This window comes from Trachurus trachurus (genome assembly GCF_905171665.1).
Source record: "Trachurus trachurus genome assembly, chromosome: 20".
Classification (NCBI taxonomy): domain Eukaryota; kingdom Metazoa; phylum Chordata; class Actinopteri; order Carangiformes; family Carangidae; genus Trachurus; species Trachurus trachurus.
The window spans coordinates 23,125,944-23,145,328 of NC_139911.1; the positions used below are offsets into that span (position 1 = coordinate 23,125,944).

The window sequence follows — 19,385 nt, forward strand, 5'->3', positions numbered from 1 at the left end:
CCCACATGTTCCACAGCTGAACTAGAACAAGAACTCTGTCTTCTTGATGACCCATTAGTAACACAATCTACTACTGCCACCTGCGGGCTGCAGCCAGCTACAGAAACAACACACAATTGTGATTACTGTAATAAGCTGCACAATCCACAACAGCTCCACTTAAATAGAAACAAAAACCAAATCACAAGGAAGTCACTGCACAGCACAGACAATATCTGACCATAGATGTCAATCAACCTGATGGAGAATCTCTAAAAGCAAACATTTTGGCTGGGGAAAATGGTTAAAATATGAATTTTAAAAAGTAATTTTTATTAATGTGTTTTAATTCTTAATCAGAAGAAAGCAAGACATTATACCATTATATTTGAGTTAGTGTATTAGGGTTATGATAAATTGTTAATGCAGTAATACAATCTTGGAATATTCAATGTTGATGATGACAGGTTAAAGTCTTGCATCAGATGATTAATACAAACTTCTTTTATAGGTCGAAGAAATCTGTGTACATTTTTGAATTTCATACAAACTAAACATTTGAAAAGAGAACCCACCACTCTAAAAATGACAAATTCTGCTTTTATTGACCAAAGAGAGAAGACAATGACAAGCAGAATAACAGCTTTGCCTGTAAAGATTTTAAGATTTTACAAAGTGTTTAAGGCACTTTAACAAAACTGCAGTACTCTACAATCTGAATCATTAATGTGTCCACTTACATAGGAATACAACACAACATTAGATCATGATTCGAGTTCACCATTAGTATCTGAAATAATCTCTATACAGTGAAGGCAGGTCAGGCATTCAGCTCAGCGATGATGTGGCTGTTTTGATGAAATCAAACCCACAGCTTATACATGCAAACCTGCTGAGTCCTATAACCACTAAGTGCATTTATAAATGTGTTAGCACGCTAACATTAGCAGTGAAGATGAACTCCAGCTGAGGCTGATGGGAATGTCATTACATCTTCAGAAGTCAGAAAGCAGAGAACTGGATGAATTCAAATGAGACCTGATGGTGGAGCCAGAGGAAAAGTCAGAGTTCATCCTCAGGGGACCATGAGCAGCTGCTGAAAGCTTTCAGTCCAAGGTAAAGTGGAGGAGGCATCAACATGGAGCTGCTAACACTGCAAATTATACAGTTAGTTCATGGTCCAAGTCTCTGCATGGATCCAGACTGGGACCCAGCAACTGTCTCTACGGCACTGAACCTGAAGACAGAAGCAGAATCTTTCTTTTTCATCATCAATCATCCTTTTAGATGTTTGTCTGGCTTTTTAGGCCTTCATTGTGATAGACTGGGATATTTAATGTGCTTCATATCCTCTGAAATCACTCGTTTGTGTTGATTAACGACAAACAAGCTCCTTGTAATAAAACCTGTGGTGAAGAGTTATCCTGGAGGTAAGTTCACTGTGGGATGTCCAGCCCTGATCCTGGAGGACTGACCTTACAACATTGGACAGTGAATCATTAGTCCTCAGTTGTTCATGTCAGAAACACACACACACACACACACACACACACACACAAACACACACACATCCTGCCTCCCTCCCTCAGAGCTTGGCCTTGGCTTGGAAGAAGCTCATGATGGCACTGAAACACTCGTCTGACATCCAGCGTCCGATCAGACACTCCACCTCGGCGTCGTTGACGGCGTAGAGACGCTCCTTCTCCACCGAGCGGATCAGCTGCTTGGAGAACGCCAGAGACTGACACAGACAAGAGGCAGGACATTACATTCTAATTCATCTATGGGTTTACATGCTGTCATTTAAAGTCTTGCCAATAAGCACAACTGAACTGAAAAGGATTTTCCCATCCATGATTTTTCCCTGCTAGGAAGGCACATGATTAAAGGGATAGTTCAACATTTTGGCAAACTGGCCCATTGCTATAATCCCTATAGTCATAGCAGTAGGTTTGTTACCTTTAATTGTCGGTCCAAGCTATTTTTAGAATGGCTGAGCAGAGCCGTGAGCTGCTCAGAGCTACGCTACGGAGGCTCATGGGATTTCTTGGTTTCCCTCATCAAACTCATCAAATACACAATCCAACAACTCCAAAAACGCTCTGGTGGACAAGTTGTGACCTGCACATTCACCACGCTGAAATAATAATGGAACGTTTCCAAGGTAAATACAGAGACTGCTTGATGAAAAACTGTCCCTGAAGGCAACGCGCATCAGCGGTTGTTTCTATGGCACGCAACAGGGTGAAATCATGGGCACTGGTGCACTGTGTGTTACTGTGTACTACAGACAATTACAGGAGGTAGGGGTGTGTGTGTGTGTGTGTGTGTGTGTGTGTGTGTGTGTGTTTACATTGGGTGGCAGCTTGGCGTAGGCCTTCAGTCTGGTCCAGACCTCTGACTGGAAGCTGTTGTCAGGGAAGACCTCGGTGACCAGCCCCAGGTCACAGGCCTGAGCCGCCGTCACCTTCTTGTTAAACAACAGCATCTCACTGGCCTGGACAGAGACAGAGACACAGAGAGACAGGGAGAGAGACAGAGAGAAACAGAGGACAAACATGAGACGAGATGACTCCAGTTCAAGCACTTCCAGGTTCAATTCAGACGTTCATCAGCTCACAGCAGGGGACGGTTCATCTACATTTCTGTCATTCAGGCCAAGAGTAAAGCTTGTTTGCCTCCTTGTCTGTCAACCTGTCAGCAGCTTTCTGACCATTCTCTGCTCACTGTCACACATGGCCAGAGTGTTGCCAAGTCTAGGAAACCACTCAAGCTGCAGCTGTGGTTAACGAAGAAGACAATGATGAAGAAGCAAAAGAGGACAAAGGCGTAGAAGACAGGAGATGATGAAAAAGAAGCAGAGTGAGGAGAGGAGGAACATCAGAGATGTAGAAAAACAACAAGTAGAAGAAGAAAACAAAAAAAAGCTGATGTAGGAAGTGTCGAAGAAGAACAATAACAAGATAGATGATGAAGTAGGAACAGAAAACAAGGAAGATGCAAACAACCTGTGTGTGTGTGTACTTGTACACCTATATACCGTAAAACACCAAATAAGGGCCCGGGCGTTTATTTGCTTAAATCGCTCAAATCAACCGGCGTTTATTAGGGACCTGCGTTTATTTGGGACCTGCGTTTATTAATAGTGTTCAACCTGGACCTCCTTCTGGGGAAAGAGGCTTCACTCCGTGGCGGCGGTGGAATGATACGTGCGTTTCTCAAGGCATTACTGTAAATACGGCCAGGGCGGACTCGTTCTCGGTCTCGCTGACCTCCGTGGTCCTGGCACAGGTAGGCTACCAGGAGACTGAGACCCCCCGTCATGTCGGTCCTCCGCCCTTCTTGATCCGCCGCAAGTTGCAAAAACCCTGCGGACGCCCAGTCTCTCCACTCCTCTCTCACACTTCAGCACCTGTGTTGGCTTGCTCCACCGTCCTTTTTTTAAATTATTATTATTTAAAACGAGGAGCGAGCCGAGCCGACACGGTGCAGCCCAGGACAGGTGCTGAAGTGCGGATGAGAGGAGTGGACAGACCGGGCAGGAGCAACCAGCTGACGTCTCGTCAGTCCTCGGCCGTCTTTAACGTCACGAGACACCCGCTATATTTGCATAGAATATTTTTTGACAACCAGAAAAACAATGTTTGACCCGGCGTTTATTTGGGATGGGCGTTTAATATAAAAAATATTTTGCTACACCCGGCGGTTAATTGGGACCGGCGGCAATTTGGGACTCGGCCCTTATTTGAAGTTTTACGGTATGTGAGGACTAGTTTGACTTTGAAACCAGTGAGGACATTTTGGGAAAGTGAGGACATTTTGGCTGGTCCTCACTTACTCAGAGGGTTAAGACTTTAGGTTATAATTAGGTTTAAATTAGGTTCAGAGTGATGGTTAAGGTTAGGCATTTGTTTTGGATGGTTAAAGGACAATTCTGGGCAAATTCAACTCGGGGGTGTATTTTCCTAACATTTTAGGTCTAAAAGAAGGAATCTGAAGATTTTCAGTTTAATTGCTCCTGTTTTGCGGTAGTTCGCTCGGTGTATTTACATGCAGTCGGAAGCTCCCGTTTGTGTCATAAACACAGGAAACATTTTTTTTCCACAGACAGCGTCAGGTGGCTACTCAAACATGCACCGAGAAGTTTATTTACTTCAAGCAAGTCAAGAGTTGATATTCCTGCGTTTATGACACAAACGGGAGCTTTCGACTGCACGTAAACACACAGAGTGCGTCAACTTGGGTCTCACGCGAAACTTTGAATTCGATCTAGTTTTATAAACTTCTTGGTGCATGTTTAAGTAGCCATCTGACGCTGTCTGTGGAAAAAAATTGCAGCTTTGAGGGATGTAAACAGCCTAAGCAGGAGCAACTGAACTGAAAATCTTCAGATTCCTTCTTTTAGACCTGAAATGATAGGAAAATACAGCCCCGAGTTGAATTTGCCCAGAATTGTCCTTTAAGGGGCTAGGGAATACATTATGTAAATGAGTGTCCTCACAACGACTGCTGTACAAACATGTGTGTGTATGTGTGTGTGTACCTTGGCAGCTCCCATCATCTTGGGGAAAGTGTAGGAGGAGCAGCCTTCAGCGCTCTGCCCCAGCTGACTGAACGGAGTGTGGAAGGTAGCCTGAGACAGAGACAGAGAGGTGGAGTCAACTACAGCACAGCAACCATCTCCTCTGTGTGTGTGTCCATGTGTCTCTGTGGCTAGGAGACATTAATTAGTCATCAAACAACATATACTGTACTTTGAATGCTAGTTTGAGAGTTCACCCTACCCCCTCTGTGGCATAGACCAGGTCGAAGAGTCCCAGCACGGTGACGGAGACTCCTACAGCTGGTCCATTCACCACGGCGACCAGTGGCTTTGGGAAGTCGATGTAGGCCCTGATGTACTTCCTGTGGAGAGGAGACAGAGGGAATGAACAGAGTCCAGAGACCAAAGCTCTGTCCTGGCTTTCTCCTGATTATCTAGCAGCTCGGAATCTCATGCAGGGGAGAAAATGAACTGACACCTGTGATCGTTTCTCAGGTGGAGTGAATTATAAACAATAGTTTTATTTCATGAAATACTCCAAAATGTTGAATGAGTGAGCTGATGAGCTGCTGGTCACCTGAGCAGCTCTCCACCACGTCTGGCCATGTCCTCCACACCACCGTCTTGCATCTGGAAGTTGGTCAGGTCGTTTCCACTGCAGTAGAAGTCACCAGCTCCTGCAGCCAACAGCCAACAGTGTGTGTGTGTGTGAGAACATTTGAAAATGTAACCAGCTGCATTCACTGGAATATTCCTTTAGATAGAATCAAATCTCTACTCTATCTGAAGGAGTTTTCCACACAGTGAGTCATAATATATTTTACATAGTTTTATAAAACACACTTTTATAATGTACTTGAGTAGGTTCATTACCTTTAATTGTCAGTGCAAGCTGGTTTTAGATCAGCGGGGCAGAGACGTGAGCTCTGCGCGGCACTTTAGCCTTTCCCTCATCAAACTAAACCCACAATCCAACAAATCCAAGTTGTGACCTGCACATTTACCACAAATTTGGACACCACATGTCCAGATTTTTCCCTGTTAAAAGGGTTTTCTATGGAGTTTTTCCTCAGTGGATGTGAGGGTCTAAGGGCAGAGGATGTTGTTATGATGCCATATAAAGCCCTTTGAGACAAACTGTTAAAATGTTAAAAATGGGCTATCCAAATAAAATTGCCTTGCCACAGAGTTCCAACCTGTTTTCCTCCAGTTCGTCAACAAGGGAAAAAAGGACAAACAACACACAATCTGCCTGCAGCAACTGAAGGGCTGTGTGTGTGTGTGTGTGTGTTTACCAGTAAATACAGTGAGGACTGAATCATCTTTAGCTGCCTGCTCCAGGGCTGCGATAAGTTCATTGTACATCTGAGACAGAAAAAAAGAGACATGAGAGAGAGGCCAGTGTCAGCATTCAGGGAGTGAGGATGTGTTAGGTACCTGTAGAAATGGCCAATATACTAAAAACCTAACACCACTAAACAGCAAAGTGATCAGCATGAAGGATTCCATCACTGGCAAATCAAGAAATGTTGTTTTCATGATCAAATGTCCATGTGGAAAACTCTACTAACTAAATCAAAGAGGTGGCAATGTTGAGTTTACCAGGAAAAGAAAAGAAGCATTTTGATTTTCCATTTAAAACGTTTATTTCCTAGTGGCATGAGTGAAGATTTCTCAATTTATGACTTTATATACCGTAGTGTTCTTTTGTTCCTTATTATCTTTGCAAACAGTGGTTTTAGTGCAGTGCTTTCTGTAACGTGCTTATTGATGACCCTGATGAAGGCTATACGCCGGAACACGTTGGGGTTTTTTTTTAGCTACAAGTGTATATATAGATAAATATAAATATAAATAGATCCAGCTGATCCCAGATCTGCTGTACAGGTCTAGGATCAGCTGCTCACTGCTGTTTCACTGTCTAGAATTCCTGCCTTGCTGTTGTACTGTACCACCTGTCACTCAGACTGGTTTCAGGTTACGTCCCTGTTGATCCAGTCAGAACATATCCACCATTTGTGAGAAAAGTTGTCATATCTGCTGTGTGCAGTCTTAAGAGATGGATACAGTGTTGGACACATAATGAAATGTATATTCTAAACTATTCCGAACCTTTGTTAACATGACTTCCTGTCACTTCCAAATAATAAAAGATGTACAGACACACACCTCGGTTGTGATGGCATTCTTCTTGGCTGGACGGTTCATTTTGATGGTGGTGATGTTTTCCTCTGTGGTGACCAGCAGTGTCTTGTACGTGGCCCCGCTCCCGGCCGGCACCGCAGCCACCTCGGCCGAGCTCACACCTTCTGCCTCCAGCAGGGAACCAATCAGGTCGCAGTACTGCTGCCTGGCTTCCTCCTGAGGGACACCGACACGTACAGTGGATTTCTACACATTGTTTTTGTTGTGTTGTTGTTGAACTGATACCATCACTCACGGGTGAAGCCCCAGCCCGGCCCGGCCCGATTAATTGGACGTTTCAGCTATAATCATCATATTTTGATTAAATGATGAAGTTAAATATGAATTTCTCCTATTTAATGAGACTTGATGCACAGGTGCAGTTACAGACCTCAGACCTTATCTGAGCACTTTTAATGGCTCGGCCATTGGTATGTCTTGATTTACAAGGGTATCCTTGAGATGATTCCATTTTATTCATCATCTCTTTTAATCCTGAATAATACACAAAAACTCAAAATCTTTATTTCTTGTCAAAATGTCTCATTTCTGGTCAAAACTAATCTCTTTCCACTTAAAATAAGATTCATCACCTAAAAATTAACTTGTTTTTAGATCATTTTCACTTTTTTTCAGTTTTTTGTGCTTGTAATAAGGAAAAAAAAAAAACTTGCCCCACTATCAGATTATTTCAAGTGAAAACATGCTTGAAAGAAGTCAAAAGTGTCTAAAAACGTCTAAAAAAGAGTTCTTCATTGGTTATTATTTATTTTTAAATGCATTCACTTTAATTTTCCTTTATATTTAAAACAATTTATGATTCCTTATAGTACACAATACAGTCTTAGACATACAGATCATCTCTTTTTCCTTATTCCCAGAATATTTAAGGAATCTGGTCGTCGCTCATTTCAGTTTAAAGCTCCGTCTGACTGGAACAGTCTCCCATGCCAGCTTAGGGCTTCCACTTCTCTATCTAGCTTCAAAGCATCACTTCTAATTCATTTGCAAACTCCCTGTTCTTGTTTCTGATGATGTTTATTATTTATTTATTTATTATTATTATTTCCTATTACTTATCTTTCCTCTCTCTCATGCAAACTGTAAAAAAAAGAAAAAAAAAGAAAAATAATTCTTTCTTTGTGTGTGCGATTCTCTTATCTGATCTGATTATTTATTTAGGCTACTTAATTTTTATGATATCACAAATTGACTATTATTCCGATATCTGGTCGTTTGTGGATTAGCTGGGGTTAGGAGAGCTTTGTCTTGCGTGTGTGTGTGTGTGTGTGTCTGTGTGTGTGTATGTATGTAAGTCCTGCATTGTGTTACAATGTATTTGTTTTTCTTTTTATTTCTTTACCTGACATTGTATCATTGTATCTTTTTGTGGAAGGACCCCCTCGAAAATGAGATGATTCATCTCAAGGGGCTATCCTGAATAAATAAATTCAAATAAATAAATTCAAATTCAAATTCAATAACAAACTACTTTTGAATGTGATGAGTCTTATTTTAAGTATAATGAGATTTGTTTTGACTAGAAATGACATTTTGACTAGAAATAAGACAAATATTCTTGGTAAGATTTTGAGTTTTTGCAGTGTAGAGCCTACAGTCTCCGCTCTCAGGACTTTTTACATTTTACTGTTCCTAAGGTCAGAACAGAAATGGAGAAGAAAGCTTTTAGATTTTCTGCTGTAACTACATGGAAAATTTTGCAGTCAGAGCTCAAACTCTCAAAGTCTGGCATCACTGAATGTATTCAAGTCCATGTTAAAGCCCATTGTATCCAGGCTTCAGGAGTTCAAATGTTTTATTTGAGTGAAAATGTTTTATTTCTAACTAATTTTGGAAATGTTTGTATTTTTTATAACTATGTTTCATGTGATCATGTGTTGAAACTGTTTGTCACTTTATGTGCTGCCATTCTTGGCCAGGTCTCTCTTGCAAAAGAGATCTTGGATCTCAATGGGACAAACCTGGTTAAATAAAGGTAGAAGAATGGCATTGGTGTGTATACTTTGTTTCCTTTCAATATTAAGTTTATTTAGAAAATTGTTAGAAGCACCTTTTGGGTTGTTAAATTGATCATTTTGTTTTTTGAAGTGACTGAGCAGCACGATGCAGCTGCAGCATTACTTTCAGGGCCTTCCCTTGGTTCCAGATGGGGCCAAGTTGTAACTAATGATGAGTAATATTGTGAATATTTTAGGGTGGACCTCTCTTTCCAGCTCTTATCAGCTCATCCAGGTTCTGCTAAACATCTCACACTGATGACAACAGCAACAAACCATTACCTGTGATATGGAGCCCAGGGACTTCCACGCATCCCATTTGACCTTGTTGACAAAGTCCAGCATGCCTGGTTTGGGGGTGTTGCAGGGACCCTGGGTGGCCTGGAGAGATGGGGGGGGGGGGGGGGGGGGGGGGTAATCTGCATCAGTAACCATCTTATTTGACTTTTAGTTGTCAGTGCAGAGTACAGTAGATCATCGGAGATTAGTGGGCACATAATCATCATCCATTTCTGTAGATATTTGCTGTGTTGATTGGTGCGATTCAGAGTTGGTCTCAGATCAGTCAAACCCGGTGGGATCATGGAAAACAACCATGTGAATGCAATTTACTTCCTTTATCCTTGATGGATGGATGGATGGATGGATGGATGGATGGATGGATGGATGGATAGAAAGATGGATGGATGGATGGATGGATGGAAAGATAGATGGATGGGTGGACGGACAGATGGATGGATGACTAAACTCAATATCCACCTATATGTGTTTTACAACAGGAAGTGAATGTTTTTAACCACTGTTGACACTTCCATAGAAATAAATAACAGCTTTACAGTGAACTACAGTGAGTTGCAACACTGGAGGACATTCCCTGTAACAGCTGGAACATCTGGAGAATCTCCCACCTGTTTGAAGAGAGCGTAGATCTGTAGCTTGACGTCGTTGCCTGGGTCGTTCTTCAGCGCCGACATCTTGGACTTTGCCTGATCAAACTGCTCCACAGTCGCACCTGCAGAGATTCTAATAATATCACTACTGATGATCTGCAGCTCAACACCTCCATCACTGGGAATGCTCAATAACCTCTGGATCATACATCACATGAATTAGATTGGTTGCTTGTGTTTAGGTTTGGGACTATTGTATGAATTTAGGTGTGTTCGTAGGGCCAGCAGAAACCATCATCTGCTGTTCCACTAAACTCACCTCCTCCAACCAGCAGGTGACAGTTATATATTCCCCATTCTGAGTTACAGTGTTGAATAATAGCGTGTTTTTACACAACTTTATGATGGCACAGTTAAGTTAACATTTGACCTTCAGCCATGCTCCGAGGTCTTTCCTCTTGTTGGTCCTGCACATATACTGTAGGTCACCGTGATTGGGTAGGTGGTTTTAGCAAAGATAAATAGCCTTAGGTTGGGTCATGTTTTACATCATCTTCTTTTTCTGTCTCTCTTTTATATAATCTCCATAAACTATTTTAACTGCTTCTTTCTATTGGACAATTTCTCTCAAATATAATTTGAATTGATGAATATGTAGTTTGTTTTGTAATTAAATGCTGACCATCAGTATTGACATTTCAGCCTTTTTGGTTTATCTTAATCCAAGTCCAACTGAAAGAAAAAGACTTACGATTACACCCCTAGATATACTGTCCACCTGTTATCAGAGGTGGGTAGAGTAGCCAAAAATTGTACTCAAGTAAGAGTATAGTTACTTTAGAATAATGTTACTCAAGTAAAAGTAAAAAGTAGCCATTCAAACATTTACTTGAGTAAGAGTAGAAAGTACTTGGTGAAAAAGCTACTCAAGTACTGAGTAACTGCTGAGTAACCTCTGATTTGTTCGTTTAATGATCAGCGTGTAAATGTAGGCCTAATCAAATACACAGAAATATAATAGCAATGAAAAAATCCAGATATTGCCAAAGAACAACATTTAACAAGACAAAAGCCTAAATGACATTCTTTTTTTTTTTTTTACAAAGTAACATAAATGAAGACAAATTCAACCACAATAACTTACATAGGCCTATCTATGAAAGATCTATGAACTGTCCATAAGCTCTTTGTGTGGGTGTGGTGTCTGATGTGTGTCTATCTGTGACTGTGTGTGTGTGTGTGTGTATGTGTGTGTGTGTGTGGGGGGGTCCTATGATTGGTTCTAGTGAAACCAAAGTCACATGACCACACCCCCGAAACTGGAGGGGTGGTCATGTGACTAGGAGTCACATGTCTCCAGGTGTGTATGGGGTTTAAACTTCCTGGGGAGGAGGAAGATGACTGAGAACCTTCACGGACATTATCCACTATTAACCACAACGACATACCAGGGCTGACGTCATCCTAATCATTTACTAGCCGCAGTTTCTCAAATTTGAGGCGGACTGGCCGCCCTGTTTACCGCGGAGATTTTGATTTTGTGTGCAGTCATGTGACTGTCTGGCTCTGTCTGATTGGTTACACGGAGGCAAACGTCGCGAGTGGCTACATCTGATTGGTGAAACGCAGTCATGTGACAGAGGCTCAGAAGTATCTCCATTAAAACATAAACAGACAGATCGCACATTGGATCAATAAGAAAAAGTAGTGAGTAGCGACCGGAATGAAGCTCAATGTAACGGAGCAAAAGTACCGCTTCTTCTGAAGAAATGTACTCAAGTAAAGTAACAAGTATGCTGCATTGAAACTACTCTTAGAAGTACAATTTATCCAAAAAGTTACTCAAGTAAATGTAACGGAGTAAATGTAGCGCGTTACTACCCACCTCTGCCTGTTATACAAAATGCGCCAAAAAGAAAGAAAAAAAAAACTACGAAAATAAACTTTTTATGCTTTTGGATGAAATCAAAACTACTGAGAAAACTTGCCCAAGAGTGATGTTTTTGGTATGTATTTTGGTCTAACTTCCTGCTTTGCTTGAGAGCAGACGCTTCACTCCTTTGCTCTCCGCTTCACTCTCTCTTTTTTTTCCCATTGCAGTCTTTTCCTTTTGAAATTTATTTGTATTTTTTCCTGGATACCTACATATCACTGGGAGCCTAATTTATGATAGTTACTGGAGGCAACGACTGTTTTTTAAACTGTTTTACCCTGCGAGTGTGGCTTATCAGCAGCACAACCCGGCACTGTTGTGACCGGGATTGAGGAGCTCAGCTAACAGAAGCTAATTAGCAGCAAGATGCCTCCTTTTTCCACGGAGGACTACCACAAACTGGTCCAGAAGATAGCAGTACTGGAAACAAAAATGCATCGGCTCGAAGTGAACGTGGAGATAAATGGACAATATGGAAATGATACTACTCTGCCGATATTCCAAAACAGTGAAAGGGAGCAGGCTAACACAAGGCTAACGGGCACAACCAAGGCACGGCCGGAGCCAGGTGTAAATGGGAGTAAATCAAACAGTCCTCCCTGGAACTCTCTTGGTGCAAAGCCAAAGCACCACAAAATACCTCCCTCAAACATGGGAAGACGGTTATCGGCAGAACTCAGCACCCGGAGATGGATTACGACACCGAGTTGCCTGCATTGCCATCACACAGGACTGTCTCCTCAACCCCAAAACCACGGAGAAAACAACCACGGACCAAGGCTACGAGCAAACTGCCCTAAGACACAGGGATTCTACTTGTGAACAGATATGCTCCACTTTCACAGGACCCAGACTCCCCAAAAGAAGGCTCATCTCCCAGGACCAGAGAAAGGTATGAGGCTAAATCTGATGCTAAAGGGCTACAGAGAGAGCTAATTACTGGGCCTCAAACTGTGATAGTGGGTGACGGAGCTGTGAATGACATAAAACGCTTTTGCAGCAAGAACACCACCAAGGTACTGTGTTTTCCCAATGACATGGTGTCTGATGTCTCAAAAAAGATCCTGAAGATTGTTGCTGAGCATCCAACATTGAAATCGCTCATCATACACACAGGAGCCCTTGATGTTGTGAAGCAACAATCAGAGCTATTAAAACGAGACTTCATGGAACTGATAAACAAAGTTCAGTGTTTAAATACTGAGGTGTTTTTCAGTGGACCTCTGCCAACAGTTCGGCGAGGAGATGAGAGATTCAGCAGGCTGATGATGCTGAACAGATGGCTTAAAGATACATGTACTGCTCAATCACTGAACTTTATTGACAACTTCAACATCTTTTGGGAACGCAGGCACCTCTTTAAGGCAGATGGATTTAGCCTTAACAAGTCAGGAGTACAGCTGCTAAGTGCCAACATCTTTTACTTTTTGCGTCAGGCACCAGCAGTCCCTGTCAAGGACAAGACACAAGACAATCCAAAGCAACAGATAAGACGGCGCTCTGGTGAGGGCGCTGAGTTAAGGATTGACAACGGAGGACAGCAGACTCAGAAAGAACCTGCAACGTCATCATCTGCACCCCAGCAAGTGGATTATACACCAGCCCCAACAGCGTCATCATCTGCACCCCAGCAAGTGGATTATCCACCAGCCCCATCAACACAACACAAGGAGTCTCCCTTAGCCCCAAAAGGGGAGTCTCCCCCGGCCCCAACAGGAGACTCCAAACATTCAACCCCCCGGACCACATCCAGCCACCAAGTCTCTTCTTCATCTAGTCCTGACTCCCCATTTCTGGATTTCCCTGACAGGATGAAGAGCTTCATCACTACTGGAATCCAACTAACACCACGCCAGGGTCTCATATTTTCCCCCATTAACCCCCCACATCGTCCACCCCCTCCCATTCCACCGCATCAGAAACAACCCTCGACCAAAAGCAACCGAGCCCCCCCACCTCCTCTGAATCATCATATCATTGAGTCTGAATGATATGTGACGGGTCCAGGCTGCAATACTGATATCAAGAATGTTCTTTCCCAGGAAAAGTCAGGACCCTATGGAGTTCAGGCAGCTTTCTCAATCCCTGTGGTGACGGGTAACAGAAAAGTGATCAAACTGGTGAGAAATAAAAAGGGTTCAATTAAATCTACCAATCTAGTGAGTATAGCTTGTCAGCCTCGAAACTCACCAGTGTCTCCTGTTATCTCCACAAGGTTAGCTCTACTTAGCCTAATATCAGATCACCAGCCAACAAATCCTTGTTAGTAAATGACATCATTATGACCTATAATCTAGATTTCTTACTTCTTAGTGAAACATGGCTGACTGAATGTAGCTGTGCTACCATTCTCAATGAGGCTGCACCAACAAATTTCAGGTTTATGAATAAGTGTCGAAGTGGTAAGAAAGGCGGGGGAGTTGCTGCCATTTTCAAATCTGTATTTCAGTGCAAGCAAACTATATTTGGTGATTTTAGCTCTTTTGAATATCTCTGTTTTTTAGTAAAGGGGGATCCAAAAGTTCTCTTCCTAATTATTTACAGACCACCAAGATACCCAGGAAAATTATTTGATGAGTTTGCCGAACTGCTGTCAGTTATCTGCACTGACAACAACTTTTTTTTATCATAACAGGGGATTTTAACATTCACATAGACAATAACATGGACACAAATGCCAAAGAACTTTGCTCTCTTCTTGACACTTTTGGCCTCTCCCAACATGTGAAAGGGCCCACACACACCTGAGGCCACACTCTGGATCTGGTTATCTGTAGAGGTGTTGACATTACTTCTGTTGATATCAAGGACTTGGCTCTTTCTGATCATTTGTGTGTGTTCTTTGACTTACAGATAACTCCGAACATGCAGTTACCCTCTGTATCTGTTAGGAAAAGGTTCATAAATGAGAATACCAGTGTTAAGTTTATGGAGGCTATAGTCATGTCACCAACTGTGAGTGCAGAGACAGTTCATGAACTCCTGGATAATTTCAACTGCAAAATCTCATATGTCATTGATACCATTGCACCTTTTAAAACTAAGATGACCTTGGCCAGACAGAGAACACCATGGAGGAACACTTTGATGGTAAAGGCTCTGAAAACAGAATGCAGGAAAGCTGAGCGTAAATGGAGAAAAACTAAACTTCAAATCCACAATGACCTCTACAAACAAAGTCTTTGTAATTTTAACCATGGGTTATTCAAGGCTAGACAGCAACACTTTAATGAAATGATTAATAAGAACATCAACAACACTCGTGCTCTGTTTGCTATGGTTGATAAGCTTACAACCCCCCCAAAAGAGATAGCTTCAGAACTCAGAACTCTTTTCCACAGAAAAATGCAATGAATTTGCTTACTTTTTCAATGAAAAAATCAAATCTATAAGGCTAAATATCAACACAAATCAGCAAAATAATACAATGATGCAATCCCTAAAATCACCTAGGTATAAATCAACTGTAATGTCAGAGTTTAATACAGTTGACCAAAAAACCTTAGAAGAAACAGTTCAGCATCTGAAAACATCGACATGTTGTCTTGACACAATACCATCTGACTTTTTTAAAACTATTATAAGCTCTGTCCAAACAGATCTGCAGCAAATAATAAATTGCTCACTTCAATCAGGCACGTTTCCTAAACCCCTGAAAGTAGCTGCCATCAAGCCACTCTTAAAAAAGAGAACATTGGATACTACCATTTTAACCAATTACAGACCCATCTCAAATCTTCCCTTTATAGCCAAGATCATTGAGAAAGTGGTTTTTAATCAACTCAGCAACTTCTTGAACTCCAGTGAACTCTTTGACAAATTTCAATCAGGCTTCCGACCTCACCACAGTACAGAAACAGCTCTTATTAGAGTGTTAAATGACATAAGGCTGAACACTGACTCAGGCAAGGTGTCAGTTCTGGTCCTGTTGGATCTCAGTGCTGCGTTTGACACTGTGGATCACAGTATACTGCTGGACAGGTTGGAAACCTGGGCAGGACTCAGCGGGACAGTCCTAAAATGGTTCAGGTCCTACTTAGAGGAACGGAGTTATTTTGTGACCATTGGTAGTTATCAATCCGATCGAGTGGCTATGACATGTGGAGTTCCTCAGGGGTCAGTCCTCGGACCCCTTCTGTTTAACCTGTATATGCTGCCTTTGGGTCAAATTCTACAGAACTCTAATGTCAACTATCATAGTTATGCAGATGACACAGATATATCTCGCACTGTCTCCAGATGATTGCAGTCCAATAGAGTCATTATGTCACTGTTTAGAGCAAGTCAAAAATTGGATGAGCCAAAATTTCCTTCAGTTAAATCAAGAAAAAACTGAGGTCATTGTTTTTGGAAATAAAGAGAAGAGGGTTGCTGTCAGTAAACACCTTGAGTCACTGTCTTTAGAAACTAAAGACCAAGTCCGAAACCTTGGCGTGCTGATAGACTCAGATCTGACCTTCAACAGCCATATCAAATCAGTCACCAAATCAGCCTTTTATCAACTTAAGAACATATCCAGAATTAAGGGTTTTATGTCCCAAACTGATCAGGAGAAGCCGATGCTTTTATCTCCAGTAGACTAGACTACTGTAACGGTCTTCTGACTGGTCTCCCCCAAAAAAGCATCAAACAGCTGCAGCTCATTCAGAACGCTGCAGCTCGAGTTTTAACCAGAACAAAGAGATCAGATCACATCACCCCGGTTCTTAAGACCTTACATTGGCTCCCAGTCAGCTACAGAATAGATTTTAAAGTTCTGCTACTGGTTTACAAATCACTGAATGGTTTAGGTCCAGAATACATGAATGACATGTTAGTAGAGTATAAACCCAGTAGAGCTCTGAGATCTACTGACTCAGGTCAGATAGTGGAGCTCAGAGTTCAGACCAGACATGGTGAAGCAGCATTTAGCTGTTATGCTGCTCACAAGTGGAACAAACTACTAGCAGAACTGAGATCAGCCCCAACTGTAAGCACTTTTAAATCCAGGTTAAAAACATTTCTCTTTTCACGTGCTTATAGCTGAGAACTTAAAACTTTATCTATTTTCTTTTACTTTTATTTGCTCTTGCTTTTAACTCTGTTTTTAGTGTTTTGTTTGTTTTTATTCTGTCTTATGCTTCTTTTTTTTAATGTTTTGTCTTTATGTAAAGCACATTGAGTTGCCTTGGTATGAAATGTGCTATATAAATAAAGATGCCTTGCCTTGCCTTGCCTTGCCTTGCAGACACACCTACACTCTTATTTTTTTTTCTATGCAAAACTTATATCAGCTTATGAAACATTCATTACATCCATACAGTTTGGGATCTTTTTTATCATTATTAATTTAGGGTTGAAAAATAGGTGAATTGTTTTCAGGTGGGATGAAAAATCACATGTTAAGAGCTAAACAGTTTTGGATCAGTGAATGACACATGCAGCTGTTGGATTTTCTTAATGACTCCCTCTGGTGTTGGAGATGTGACCAGTGTGACAGGATGCCCCGGTCTCTGCTAAAACATTTATTTTGCATCTGCATGGATCTGTGTTTGTTTACTCACCCATCATAGGAGAGGCTGTGGTGTGGAACTTCAGACTGGGAATCCTGGAGAATCTGACCAAGCTGGTGACCCACAAGGAAACATTCAGTGCAGTGACCTACAGAGAGACTGAGCTCAACCCTCCCATACATGAAGCCAACTACAAACTAAATCACTAGACATTATCATCCCCTTAGAATTGCTGCACTGTTGTGGCATGCAAAGGTTTAAACACCCCTGGGCAAAATTTCTGTTAATGTGAGCAGTTAAAGGGATAGTAGCATGTTTTTAAAGTGGGGTTGTATGATCTACAAATAGCCCCTTAGTACTTTAATTGAAGTAGAAGACTCTGCACTCCTCCCGTTAGCAACGCCAGCCCATAGCCCTGCCCAGAGATTTACAACATACATTGTTGACCCAAAGAAACGGCCTATTTACACGGCCTAAAAGAGGTTTTACCTGAAAAAAAAAAATAAACAGTTCCATTGTTTGCTATAATATAATTTTTTCCAGCCCTTCAAAGTGCAGGAAAAACACAGTTTTTATTTGGACCTAACCAACTCACGTATCCCTCCGCCCAGGGTTAGCGCCCGCCGATCAGCAGTTGGTTAGGTCCAAATAAAAACTGTGTTTTTCCTGCACTTTGAAGGGCTGGAAAAAATTATATTATAGCGAACAATGGAACTGTTTTTTTTTTTTTCCAGGTAAAACCTCTTTTAGGCCGTGAAAATAGGCCGTTTCTTTGGGTCCATTCACAACAATGTATGCTGTGGAGTGCAGAGAGTCTTCTACTGCAATTAAAGTAGGCTACTTAGGGACTATTTGTAGATCATACAACCCCACTTTAAAGAAATGCTACTATCCCTTTAAGCCAGTGGCATCCAAAAGGCATTAAGTTACACATGAAACAGTCTTTTTCAATATTTTAAATCAATATCAGTGTATTATTTTAGTTGTCTACAGTTTTAGAGTAAAAAAGGGAAACAAAGCAGCAGCCTATAAAGCCAATATGCACCGGCTTAAAGCAGCAGCCTGCAAAAGAATGGGCAGGCGACTTGAGCTTATAGGCTAATACATTTACTATGGCCAAACCTTTGCTGTGGACCCTTTTCCTTTTCGGTCAGTAAATGTAAAATATGAAAATATAGAAAAATTTGATCAAAATGTTCAAAATGTAATAATATGTCATGTGTAACTTTTTTTCATCTTCCTCTTGCTTCACTGTTCACATTAACAGACCAAGGGTGCCCAAACTTTTGCACTGTATAGCCTACATTCACATAGACATAGCAAGTATTACTGAATACCGATAATAATAATAATATTATAATAATATAATAATACTGTATCACTATCCTAGTTCAAGATGAGTGCCTTAACATTCACCTTTTTTTCATTTGTTTTTATTAGCCTATTTGTTCTAGTTTCTGGTTCCTCTGAGTCAGTCCAGTCAGGTAATGTCAGTGTCTCCACCTCTGGGAATATGGAGCAAAGGTCACAGCTAACCTTAGCCTACTTTAGCTGCTGTTGTTTAACAGACAGAGAGTTTTCTTCGATGAGGACATATCGGAGCAGTGTCTCAGTGGTCTCAGTACAATACAAACTGAAGGAAGGACTGAATTATGCAACTATCACCCTCATCATATAGTGTAGATGTTATTTCCCATTCATACTCGGACAGCCTGAGGCAGCCTTGTTAGCTTGTCTTACTGACACTGGTTTCGCAGCAGGTCAGGTGTAACAGACCGAGAACAGCAGAAGTTTACAGACTAACCCTCTGACAGACTCTACAGACTCTGTGTAGCTGCTAACAGAGCTAAACTAACCAACAGTTGGCCTGTAAATGTTGTAACCGAGTTTAAAAGCTCCACAACGTCAAAGTCAACGCCAACACCACCTATAATCTAAGTTAGCACCGAGACAGAAACGTGAATATTATCGGACATGAGGAGTTTTGTTGTCTCACCTTCTTAACTTGACACAAAGCCAAGGAGCGGAACGCTGCAGGGCGACGCCGGCCATTTAAACCCAGGACAAGAGGTCCAAAGTGCAGGGGACTGAAGAGCAGGAGGTCCGGAGAGAGGACGGACTGGGCCAGGGAAGGGTTAACTAGCTTTACTCCGAGCTAACAGAGAGCTGCTGTTTATACCGCTGCTCCCGCCCACTCTGCCGTCTTCCGCTCTCCTATTGGTCAACGTACAGAGTCCCGTGTCAGCGGTGCGTTCCTTTAAACCAATTGGAACGAACCCTGATAACGAAGGCCCGCCTCTGTGCGTGCGCGCAGCCAATCAGCACGAAGCGCTCCTTAACAATTCG

The 19,385-nt window shown here is 41.8% G+C and overlaps 1 protein-coding gene across 1 annotated transcript; it reads right to left on the minus strand.

The window, feature by feature from the left end:
* Positions 1 to 559: 559 nt before the first annotated feature.
* On the minus strand, positions 560 to 19,265 carry eci2 (enoyl-CoA delta isomerase 2). Its single transcript, XM_083995396.1, has 11 exons — positions 19,036 to 19,265; positions 17,091 to 17,152; positions 9,633 to 9,736; positions 9,007 to 9,105; positions 6,692 to 6,883; positions 5,818 to 5,887; positions 5,100 to 5,199; positions 4,764 to 4,884; positions 4,523 to 4,612; positions 2,333 to 2,476; positions 560 to 1,720 (listed from the first exon to the last, which is right to left on the minus strand). The coding sequence occupies exons 1-11, from the start codon at positions 19,089 to 19,091 to the stop codon at positions 1,565 to 1,567; spliced, it is 1,194 nt and encodes a 397-aa protein (XP_083851522.1). The 5' UTR covers positions 19,092 to 19,265; the 3' UTR covers positions 560 to 1,564.
* Positions 19,266 to 19,385: the final 120 nt, after the last annotated feature.